The sequence below is a fragment of the Meriones unguiculatus genome, chromosome 11 (assembly GCF_030254825.1).
Source record: "Meriones unguiculatus strain TT.TT164.6M chromosome 11, Bangor_MerUng_6.1, whole genome shotgun sequence".
NCBI classification, from domain to species: Eukaryota; Metazoa; Chordata; class Mammalia; order Rodentia; family Muridae; genus Meriones; species Meriones unguiculatus.
Window position 1 is genome coordinate 67,833,995 of NC_083359.1, and position 12,721 is coordinate 67,846,715.

The 12,721-nt window shown below is 34.5% G+C and overlaps 1 protein-coding gene across 5 annotated transcripts in view; it reads left to right on the forward strand.

Moving 5' to 3' along the window:
• Brinp3 (BMP/retinoic acid inducible neural specific 3) overlaps positions 1-12,721 on the forward strand; it is a 493,646-nt gene that overhangs the window by 219,999 nt on the left and 260,926 nt on the right. For all 5 annotated transcript variants that reach the window (XM_060364418.1, XM_060364421.1, XM_060364419.1 and 2 more), the window contains one exon: positions 3,625-3,815. In XM_060364418.1, the coding sequence (XP_060220401.1) occupies positions 3,625-3,815 (191 nt within the window). The remainder of the gene's footprint in view (positions 1-3,624; positions 3,816-12,721) is intronic.

Here is a 12,721-nt window from a genome sequence, read left to right on the forward strand (position 1 = left end):
GTCAGAAAAGCATTGCAGAGAGTACAAGATGTTATATATCAGTACAGTGCAAATAATATTCCTAAGTAGAAATAAGAATCCAAGTAGATACTGTCAATTTATATTTTTTTCTGCACAAACAAAAATATTGGATATACACTTGTTTTATATTTTATCTGAATCTCCATGAGAAAATATGGGGAGTGAAGAAATTGTAGTGCCTTAATCGAAGCTCTGACATTTATGAAAGTAATTCCTTGTAAATCACTTGGAAACTTAATTAATCTATGATTGGTGGTATCTACAGTGCATTCTTCTTGGTAAGTGACATTGAAAAGAAAATGATGTTCAAGAATAAAGAGGTGTTTTCTCTATAAAAAATGATAAAACAGTTAATTGAGACTGTGAGCTTATCAGATTTGGTAAACTGAGGTAATCAAAACCGTGGAAGGCTGAAGCACAATATTTAAAAGCTATTTACAGTCTTAGGCTGTTCATATTAGTTTATGAGATACATAAATATAAGGGAAGACAAATCACAAAACATGAGTTAGATGAGGACAAGTCATATCAAGCAACAGTCATGAAGCAAGTTAAGTTGTAAAAAAATATAACTACATGCTTATATTTCATACAGGTAAAGCTATATTAAAGACTTTTTCTTTCGTTTTTCTCATTTAGGTTATATCTCAGTATAATCCTCGACTCCCTGTGGCTATATATTTACATTGCTTAAATTAAATATAGTTTTTGGATGATAACCAAAAGACAAACTTATGGTTATTGGCTATTATGTGATGTTTTCATTCTATGTATGACTAAGTCTAAATAAGACATATAATACAGAATAGACATTTTATATTATTATTATGTCATCGTATTTTATTAAATGGCTTGTACTTCTCTTAGTAGTAACTATTGCTCAAACTTCTCCAAAACTTCACTTGTGTTTCCCACCTCTTTTGCTGGAGTTCCTTTCTCTATATGCAGTCAGATTTTTAAATTTCTCTCATGAGTCAGATTCTGTGCTTATGGCCTTTCTGTATCTGGTATATTTTACCTAATTTTAGTATCTTCAGGTCCAGTCGTCACAAAATCAGGATTTAATTTTTTATAACTAGAAGGTTTTAATTGGTAGGAAACTAATTTGTATAAATATACTTTAATGAGTATATTTTCATATTATTGATGAACAAAAATTTCAGAAATTTATTGCTACATCTTTTTTGCTGTATTGACAGTAACAAGATAAATATTTCATTTAAAATTGTCTCATTTTAAATGATTTAAATGCATATTTCTAAACATTCCAATGTACTATGTGTTGTAATATGAAAATATTCAAGCAAATTTTTGCACAAGAGGAATTTATAAGATAAAATGTTAATATCAACTCAAGCTTAGACAGGTTAAAAAGACTGTGTGTGTGTTTAAAGTATTATAATAAATTCAATTGTTAGAGGCTGTGTGTTTAATGAAGGACACCACATTGAATGGATCTTGAGGAAAATATACGAAATTATGTAGACAGCAGTTTTTCTTCACAGTGTGGTTTCTTGAGCAGCAGCATTAGCATTTTTCCTTTATTATTCTGCAATAAAGAAGAACAGAATTATGCCATTTTCAGAAAAATGCACCATGTTAAAGGAAATACATGCAGAATTAAGGATTAAAGGAAAACAGAAGCATGAAAGTAGAAAAGGAGTATTTGAGATGTGAAATGCAAGTAGGACAGACTGGAACCAAAAGAGGCTAAACAGAGATGAAGATACTTGATTAAATTATTCACCTATATAAAATTGCATAATGAAACCCAACTGTGCTTATAATCAACATGTAACACTAAGTTTTTTTTATTTTAAAGTATATAATATTATTTCACCCAATTAACCAGTAACTATGATATAGAATTTCCAAGTGTCTTTAATAACTGCTGAGCTTAAGAGCACTTGCTGAGGCAAAAGTGTTTAAAGCCCTTTAAATGATCTAATAGAGAAGGAGTAAGTAATTCATGTTCGGGACAAAGTCTTCTCTTTATTCCTTAGTGAATATGACCTTACAATTAGCTTTCCAAAATTAGGGATTTTTAATTCCCAAAGTGTGTCACGTTTGCAAAATATGTGCAGTTAGGAATGCCACGGTCTGACCTCTCAGTCTTCCAAGTATCTGCAATGTCCCTCATTAATCTGTGTAAACCTTGCCCTACTTCTCTTTATCAGGCAGCCCTTTCTCCTTTGAGTATTGCTTTACATACCGCCTTTCCAGAGATGCCATCCCTGGCAATTAATTAAAAAACAGGACAGCTGCACAGTACCATTGGCTGTTAGCTCAAGTGGGTAGTGCATTTCTAAGAACATGCTATTTGAATACTGTTCAATAGAATTCTCTTTATTTATTTAGATAGTAAAATCCTAGAAGATGATCAGTATGACAGCATAGTTATTCTTGATGGGTATATCTAAGTCACACATTTTTGCCTACATACTCTAAGCATTTTTGAAGATATACACCCCCATCCTGTATTTTAAAATACTTTGAATATCATTTTATCTAGTTTGAAATAGGATTTTTCTAAAGCTTAATATGGACTTAACTGAAGCTAAATGTCAATATTTTTCATGTAGGATGTGTAATGTCTTTACCTGGCATTTCTGTCATTTGAAAAATTTGTCTATAAATTTATACATCTTGAAAATTTATCTAAGTAGATTTTGAAATTTTGAATATGTCACATACAATTAATTTTATAAAGATGAACCTGAAATGATCAGAAATAGAGTTTTTCATTTTGATGACTTAAAACTTCTACAATTCTGAATATACCTCAAATGTTAAATTTTTATTTTCTAAAATGAATGGAAAAGGTACCTTGGGAGTGATTTTATCAGTTTTATTATTTTTTTTTACTAATGTTCTCACATAAATTATCTCAGTTTTTATTTTTCTCATTTTTAATAACTATTCATTTTCTTCACAAGGAAGTAATGTTTATGAATATGCATGCCCTTGGGAATTTATGTCATTTAAAGGTCTTCAATTTTGGAAGCATATTGTCACTCTTAGTTGGGTTTTAGTAAAAATTTCAGTTAACTGACTTATAGATTTGGCTTCTACGTAAAACTCCTGGCATGTTACTGCACACTGTAGTCACAGTAATGAGCGACCTCAACTAAGCTCTCAAGTGAATTTTCAAATGAAAGCACGACCGGTTCAGGACATAAATCTAGGCTGCTCTTTACCCCGCTCTTTACCCGAGGGCCATGTGGAGCTCAATAGTCCACCCTGTTCCAAGGGATGGGTGCCACTCACCCAGAGACTGCCCCCAACTGGGCCCAACTTTGTCCTGCTCAGTTACCTCTTTTGTACTTTTGGTTTTGTTTTGAGACAGGCTCTCACTTTGTATCCTAGGTTGGCTTGAACTAAAGATCCTCCTGCTTCAGCCCCTGGAGTGCTGAAATGAAAATTGTATACCAAGAATGTTTTCCATGCTTCACTTTTTCTATTTTCTTTACATACTGGGTCCTATTTCACATGCATGGCTTTGTTCTATTCCCGTTTACTTTGCTTAAAAAGTCCTTCTATTGAAAAAAAAAAAAAAAAAACTTAGATTGTACAGCTGTGAATAAAAGTAAATTTGCTTTTCAGGGAGTTTGGCCGTTGGAAGGTAAATAACCTCGCAGTTGAGAGAAGAAACTTCCTTGGCTCTCCTCTGCCTCTTGCCCCTGAATTCTTCCGCAACATAAGACTTTTGGGACGCCGACCCACTCTTCAACAAATCACAGAAAATCTTATCAAGAAATATGGGACTCATTTCTTGCTATCTGCTACTCTGGGAGGTAGGAGCCTTTGAAAATATTTGTGCTTGTGTTTGCCTGTGAATAAGACTGCATATTCAGTCCAGAAGGTCATTTAATCCATATTACCACTATAGACTGTCTTCATCATCAAAAATTTTGATGAAGTGATGGCTTAATATCTTCCATAATATTCACAGTTATGAGAAAGATAAGGGCACTACTTAGTGTCTTCCAAAACCTGCATAGAAGTCAAATATACATGAAATGTATGCATTGTTATGACATTCTATCATACAAATTGATACAGTAAATCATGTTTAAAAAATAAATAGCTTCAATGGAGGTGAGACTCATCACTTCTGGTAACAGAATAAAATACGATTTCCTGGAGTAAGTGGTAAAATTCTATTATAGCTTTAAAAACTGCTATTTTGGTAGTGTGTACTTGACCTTTGATTTGGGGAAGGTGAAAAATATAAAAACCGATCATGAATATTAAAAAAAGATTAAGACTCACTTATTTCTTAGGTTATTGAGGTTAAGAAACCTATTATTAAGCATGGTTAAACATGGGTTAGCATTGTGGTTATTATTCAGCAGTGTGAATAATCCTAAAGTTTGTTTAAGAAGATAATAAGAAAGAAATAAAATATGATATTATCATAAAATGTTTTTTTTCAATCTTTCAAATCTTTCTATATAGTCAGATTAATATTTTCAACAAGTTGTGCATATTCCAAAGGATGTTGCCAACAGAAAGTGGTTTATCACAAAGTAAATAAACTGTGATTAATATAAAAAAATAAAAATTATTTTTTTTAAAAAAGAAAGTAGGTTTTCTGGTTCTATTATGAGACTGGTTGTAAAATTTTGATAAGGAATATGTGGGAAGATCATGTGCTTTCTTGTCAGTTTTTACATAAATTCAGAAAATGTAGCTGAGCTGATATTCTCACTGTTGAAGACTAATTTTTCACTGTGCTCAGCACTATAGCATCAGCTTTCTCTGTTATTGGCCACCCAAACCAATCTGTCAGGAATTCAGGCAGATAATGACTTGAAAATATATACCATAAGAAACTCTGTCTTCACCTTGTAGAGGGATACTTATAGCAAGTTGTCAAAGATATGAATGTCTCCAAAATTTATCATAGTAATTCTGTGGTTCATCCTTCATGCAGTATATTTGAAAAAAGTGATCCAATATAAGATCTTTCTTTCAGTATGAATCAAAAACTTGTCACTTACTTTAAAACCTAAATTTGCTGTGGTTTATAAATCCCAAATTACTCTACCCATCAGGATATTGAGGCAGATGCTGAGGCATATAGCCAAACTTTGAGTGTAGGAAATCCTATGGAAGAAGAGAAAGATAGGAAGACTTGTAGGGTACAGGAGCTTTACAAGGAGATCAACAAATCTAAAAAACCTGGGCCCAGGGGGACCTGCCAAGGCAAATACTTCAACCAAGGACTATACATGAAGAGGACCTGGCCCCTCTGCTCATATGAAGCCCATAGGCTTCTCAGTTTCCAAGTGGGTATCCTAGTAAGGGGATCGGGGGTTGTTTCTGACATGAACTCAGTGTCATGCTCTTTGATCACAGCCCACTTGGGGGTGGAGTCTTGCCAGGCCACAGAGGAAGATGATGCTTCCAGCCTTAGTGAGACCTGATAGGCTAGGGTCAAATAGAAGGAAACGAGTTCTTCCCTATCAGGGGTGTAGGGAAAGGGCATAGGGAGTGAAGAGGGACGGAGGGTGGGGCTTGGAGGAGATGATGGGAATGGGGAGAGCTACAGACTGGATACTAAGTGAGTAAATTGTAATAAATAATTAAAAAAGAAAACAAAAAACCAAAAACAAAAATGTATTAGCTTTATTTTGAACATCATGTGTGACTGTTATTAATGTATTTTATACTTACAGTACCTTTTAATTTACTGAGAATACAGCAAACCTATTATTCTGTGCCATATTCTTATCATATTTTGCCTTGTTCATAAGCTTTATACTTATTCAAAAATATTTGATTTGTTTGTTGACCTTTACTGTGTGTGTTACCTGTTCTCTCTGTTCCTATAATAGCTTTTGGATATAAGGCAGGCTTTTGTTAAACTGTTTGTTCATTAAATAACAATATGGAATTATACCAGGAGACTAACACTAAGATTGTCTAGTTTTCTAAAAAAAAAAAACCAACAACAACAACAAAATGGTAGCTCTGTAATTTGCAGAGGATATTCAAGTTCTCATCCTGAAATAAAGAAAACATAAAAAATAAAAACAACTGAAATTGAGCCAGGTGTGGTGGTGCACAGCTTTAATCCCAGCACTCAGGAGGCAGAGGCAGGCAGATCCCTGTGAGTGTGAGTTGATGACGGCCAGGGCTACACAGTGTAAACCCTGTCACAAAAAACCAACAACCAAAACCAAAACAATGACAACTAAACAAAACTTGAAACTGGTGAATTTTACAAAGAGATTTGGTGTTCTAGCAAAAGGCAGATATGTAAAGTATGAGCAGGTTGGGAAGTGATAGAGCCCTCCCATATTGAGAAGATGCCAGTCTACTGTGTCATGTCATGACACTAAAAGGGCAGCATGAAGGTGATGGGCACAAAGAACAGGCTACTGCAAGTGGATGCAACCTCATTCCCACCTTCGTAGGTGGGTATTCACAAAACAGCAGATAGAGACAACAAATATGTCCTAAGTCCCTTCTGTCTCCACTTTAAACTAACTGAACACATTAAAATCATTTTTACCAATCTCTATGATTTTGCTATTTATTTTATAGTTAGGGAAGAAACAACATAAATATGGAAGTCATGATGATACTTTTGAAACGTGTTTGGAGATTCCTTTAATGCAGTATAAATTTCAATATCAACATATGATATTTAAGTTTCTGCCATTATGTTAGTATAGATATAAGAAAAATAGAATATCTCAACAATTACAAATTTGTGCAACATGTGTCTAATTTGTCTTGTAATGCCAAGTATTATAAGTATAATGAAGTCTAAAATTTGAAAGCAACGTTGTTTCTAAATATTCACAAAATTGAATAATTTAAGGCGTATATAAGACTTCACTACTTGTTAATCAGCAAGGTAAAGGAGCTATAATAATTTCTACCTATAAAATAAAGTTTACAGGTAGGGAAAACAGAAGCATATGTAGCTCCATATATTCAATTGTTAATATGTTTTTCAAATTTTGTTGATTTTTTTACTTAATTATTTCATTACTTTTACAATATGAATGTTACATTTGTGTTGAGTATTGTTTTGCTTTTATTGTTTTTGTTTTTGTTTTGATTGGTGTTGCTGGTGATCAGTGATTTCTAAATAGTGTTTAAAACCTTCATGGGATTAAGTCACTTCTGAGAAGGCCCGTTCCTCTGTTCCGATGACACTGGGGTGTTACTATTTACATTTGTCACTTTATCTTACACAAAAATTTTCCAAAGGCTCTAAATAGAAATTATTACCAATGAACAGATTAAGTGAAATTGCATCCTCTAAAGACAATGTAGGCTTGTTTATCATTCAATAAAAATGTGTCTGGCAAATAAGACAATTTAATGCAGAATATAAATAAATTAAAATTTAATGCATAAAATAAAATAAAATTAGGGATAATTTTTTCCAATGATCTAACAAAAATCTGTTATGAAAGCTTAATACACTGATGACCATAATTAAATAGAGAAAATAATCACAAGACAAGTGTGTATTTATAGGCTAATGGAAGCAGCATTTCCTGAATATTCTGCTGAGCCTTCAACTTAAGGCTCAGTGAATTCACTGTCCCACTATCAGTGCCATTTTTTACAGATATGGAAACTAAATACATAAATCCATTAAAATTTGTAAGGAAAAACAGATAATTAACAAATATCTAAAACCATTTGGTATTTTGAACAATGTGTTCAAAGCTCTGCTCATTCCTGACTGCTTTTTCTCTGAGGATTGTATGGGCTTCGTTTATGTGAAAGTTCTGTTCAAGCATTCCCTTTAGGGGGTTGAACTGGAATCAATGTTCCAAATTTCTGATCATGGAATAGCTCTTGAATTTAAAGATCATGGCCTTTTCTGTTTGAATTATTTTTTTCCCTCTAAATGTTACCTGTAGATTCCTTTCGGACTCTTCATTGGATAGGGTTAACAATTGGGTTGAAGTAAGTGAAATTATTAAATAGGTTAAGCATATTCACTATCTTTACTTAGGCAGTAAGTTCTGATTAATTTCTGGCAAATTTTAGATTGTAGCTGTTGTAATTGAACTTAATCTGGTTTTTGTTCTCTGTCCATTTGCTTCATATGTTTTGCCTGTTACAGAATGAAACTATTATATTCTGTTTTTAGGGAAACATGAGATTCATAATAACTACATTAAAGGAATTTTCTCTGCACCTTTTCTTCTCATTTTCTCTCATGTACCTCCTAAAATATTCAGAATAATTAGAACATCAACACACTGAAGGCTCATATATATTAAAATAATTTTAATATAAAAAGGTAAAAGTATTATAATGTGTCAGGGAAGCCAGAATATTTACCAAAATATAATCATTTGAAAAAAATAAATTGACTTTAAAATACTGTCAATAGTAAAAACATGAAAAGAAATAAGTCAAAGTTTTTCTTTCCCAGTGTTCCTTAGGGAATCATGCTATTGACTTAAGTATAAAATCTGGCTACTCTATTTAAAGCCTTTAATAGGATATTTTATGATAGATAATGCTGCTGATTGAACTATTTTTTTCTTTAGAGAAAATCCGCTATACAAAATCCGTCAACGTGCATCATTTTCCCTGCGTGTTTTGTGTTTTTTGCTTCCATGCTGTTCATCAGTGCAGTACTGGTACTTGCTGTTACCTTGGACAATGATATCTAAACCTCATCACTGTTTAAATTTCTAATATAGCCCGTTCAATTTAAAAATCTGTCTTGATAACGATTACAATGCTAGAGTGTATTGATTTCCAGCTATGGAATATATTACATAATAATTTTGTTAGCCATTTTGTTATAGTATAATATATAATGAAAAAATAATAGTGCATCTCTGTAATGTTTTTGGCAAATAAAAATAAGAAATAAAGAAGAAGAATTTTGTTGTGAGGAAAGAATAAAAAGAGAAAAACTAATATTTTTTGAAGTATTTGCACTGGGCATGATTAACATAGAAGACAGCAAAGTAGAAAAGGGACACCATTTTTACAGTTAAGACAATGTTATTCACTCATACTTCCTCTTTATTTCAAACTTTTCCATTTCTCTGATATGTAAAATGAAAGATCTGAAGTTTAATAAATATTTTCTCATTTTAATTGTTTACAAGGTAGTTATTTACTAAAATTATGAAAATGTTATGCTTCAATAAGAATAATGATAAATATAATAGGATAAATTGAAATAAAATTCTTGTTACTTGTTTTTGATAGCAGTGTTCTTGGTGATGAAGGATTAGAAGTTAAGAGGTAGAATGGCAGTCATTTGAGTATAAATTTTCTCTGCATTCCTTTATGCAGAATACTGATAAAATGAATCAATCCTGTGTACATTGCTTGATTAATATATAGCTGCTATCTATTGCAAAGCATAAAACTTAAATGTTTCCTATAATCATAGCATCACCCAGGAGAATAATGAATGATTTTTTTTTTTAAAGAATAAGCCCTTTAGTGACAAAGAACCTCAAATATAGAGTGAACTATGAGCATCCTTCATGGAACTTATTATAAATGCAGAATCAGAGACTCAGAACCACATCAATTTAACAACATTTACAGGTGACTTCAATACACATTACTTTCAAACAGCACTGCTTGAATTGCCTAACTAAATTCAAAGTGCACTCAAGTGTTCAAGAATTGCACTTCTGAGAATTAATCTATAGAAAGAATAGCAGAAATTCTCAACTAAACATGAAACAAATGTTCAAACATCTTCATTTTTTATTGTTTTTGAGTGGCTACAAAATTAAAACTGGGTTATTTTTCATTCGGTCAGTGGAGTCATTGTTAACTTATGTTAAGCTAGGTCCAATTACTTTATTTATTTAATTGTTCTTTAGGGAGTCTTGTAGTGTTTGAGAAATTCTGTTAGAACTGTTTTGGCTTTTCCTGGGGATAACTGTAAATAATCATAGGATCACTTGTTCTCCTTCAGAGTATTTGGGGAAACATTTACATGTTTTTTTTCAAAGCTGTACAAACATAAAAAAGCTGTACAAACATAACGTGGTGCAAATGTTGACTGGTGTTAAGCCAGCATGTCTGTATTTTATCTACAGCCTTTACATACAACAGTAATTGTACATCTTTTCCGAAGACACTCTTACGGCTGTTTATTTCTTAATGCTGTTTGTTTCTGAAGTACTTTTTGCCCAACTTTTATCAGATGAAAAGAGAGCAGCCACCCGGCTGTGCACCTTCACTGTTTTTTTTTAATTAAATTTTTATCTTTTTAATATTAATTATAGTTTATTCACTTTGTATCCAAGCTGTAGCCCCCTCCCACATTCCTACGCAATCCCACCTTCCCTCCTTCATCTCCTCCCATGCTGCTCTCAAAGTCAGCTGATAGGGAGGACCTCTTCCTCTTCCATCTGACCCTAGCTTATCAGGACTGGTTGCATTGTCCTCTTCTGTGGCCTGGCAAGGCTGCTCCTACCTCAGGTCGACGTGATCAAAGAGGCAGCCACTGAGTTCATGTCAGAGACCGTCCGTGTTTCCCTTACTAGGTTTCTTCAATAACCTTCACTGTTTTGAAGAAGATAAATTATGAGAGCAAAATGCAAAGGTGAATTGAACACAAGCCACCCATACTTCAAAATTTCACACAAATAATAATGTAATATTCTATGACAAAATTCAGTCTCTATGTATTTTAAATAAATGCCTAAATCAACTATGAAAAATTTAAGAGTATTTAATCCATATTGAGAGGATTCTTCCCATGAAAGTTTTTTTTATTCTTATAGTATTTTTGTAAGATAATATTATATAAATCAAAGATACATCACAATAAGATTTTTAAGTGTCAAGATGTTGAAGAAGCTAAACAACAAGGATAACCTTAGGGAAGAGGCTGAAACCTCACTAAGAAGGGTATACAGGATAGACATCAGAAATAGGAGAAGACAAGGAACAGGACAGGAGCCTTTGACAGGGGATTTCTTTTTTTTTTTTTTTTTTCAATGCAGTTTATTCAGGAACCTTGAACAATCATCTGGCCCTGGGGAAAGCCAGCCCACAGCTTATATAGCCTCTGGGTAGCCAACCCCAACGTGCCACGTGGGCAATGCAGATAGGTCCACATACATGGAAGCAAGCCAGATCCTCAGCCTTAGCCAAATGTGGAGTTGTTCGTGACAGAGAGCACTCACCATCGGGAAGGTGGAAGGCGGAAACCAGCTCCATCTTTAAGGCACAGCATTCCGCAGCTCTCTACAGTTCCCCCTTTTTGTTTTAGATGCATGAGGCAAGAGTAGAGGTCTGATCTCTGATATTAGAAATAAATTGGGAATTTGTACTGATGTTCATTTAGGTGTCATCCACCCAAAGAGCATCAGACCCGGCCGATACCTTTTTCTCAGAGGCGGGACCTGGGGTATCAACCCGCATGCAATCAGACAGGGGATTTCTTAAAGACTGTATCCATCAGGTTATTAAAGGAGGTGCTGAGAGTCATAGCTAAACTTTGAACAGATTGCGGGGAATCTTATAGAAGAAAGGAAAGACAGAAAGACCTGGAGGGGACAGGAGCTCGACAAGGAGACCAACAAAGCCAAAAACCTGGACCCAGGGGGCCCTGCAGAGACAGATACTCCAACCAAGGAACATGCATGAAGAGGATGTAGACTCCTTGCTCATTTGAAGCCCATATGCTGCTCAGTTTCCAAGTGGGTCTCCTCGTAAGGGGATCAAGGGTTGTCTCTGACATGAACTCAGTGGCCTGCTCTTTGATCAGCTCTCCTGGGGGAAGGCAGCCTTGCCAGGCAACAGAAAAAGATGATGCAGCCAGCCCTGATGAAGCTTGATAAGCTAGGGTCAGATAGAAGGTGAGGAGGTTCTCTTCTATCAGTGAACTATGGGGTGGGGGAAGCATGGGGAGAAAAGATGGAGGGTGGGTGGGACTGGGAGGATAGGAGGAATGGGGGGGAATACTACAGCCAGGATACAAAGTGAATAAATTGTGAAAAATACAAAATAATTAATTAATTTAAAAAGCTTTTGAGGTTTGTTACAGATCTGCCATCTGTGCTTATGTATTTATTTATTTATTTATTTATTTATTTATTATTTTTTTATTTATTGTCGGAAATGCTGTAAGGCAGTAGAGTAACCATGAAACTATGATAACCACACAATGAATAAAGTATGGTCAACCAGAGGATGAGAGAGGTGTACTTTTTTTCTATTCTTTTCAACAGTTCTAATGCATGATGGCATATACCTGGTTCATTTAGAATCTAGGCCACAGAGAACTTTGCAGCCAGCCTGAAGATACCTGATAAAACAGGGTCAGGTGAAAGGGGAGGAGGTCCTCCCCTATCAGTGGACTTGGAAAGGGGCAGGAAGGAGATGAGGGAGGGAGGGTGAGGTTGGGAGGGCATGAGGGAGCAGGATACAGCTGGGATACAGAGTTAATAAAATGTAACTAATAATATAAATTTAAAAAAGAAACCTGACATTCAACCAAGGACCATGTATGGATATAACCTAGAACCTCCACTCAGATGTAGCCTGTGGTAGCTCAGTAACCAATTGGTTTCCCAAAGTGAGGGGAACAAGGACTATTTCTAACAGGAACTCAATGACTGGCTCTTTGGTCTCCCCACCCCCGAAGGGAGGAGCAGTCCTGTTAGGCCACAGAGGAGGGCTTTGCAGTCAGTCCTGAAGATACTTGATAAAGCAGGATCAGATGAATGGG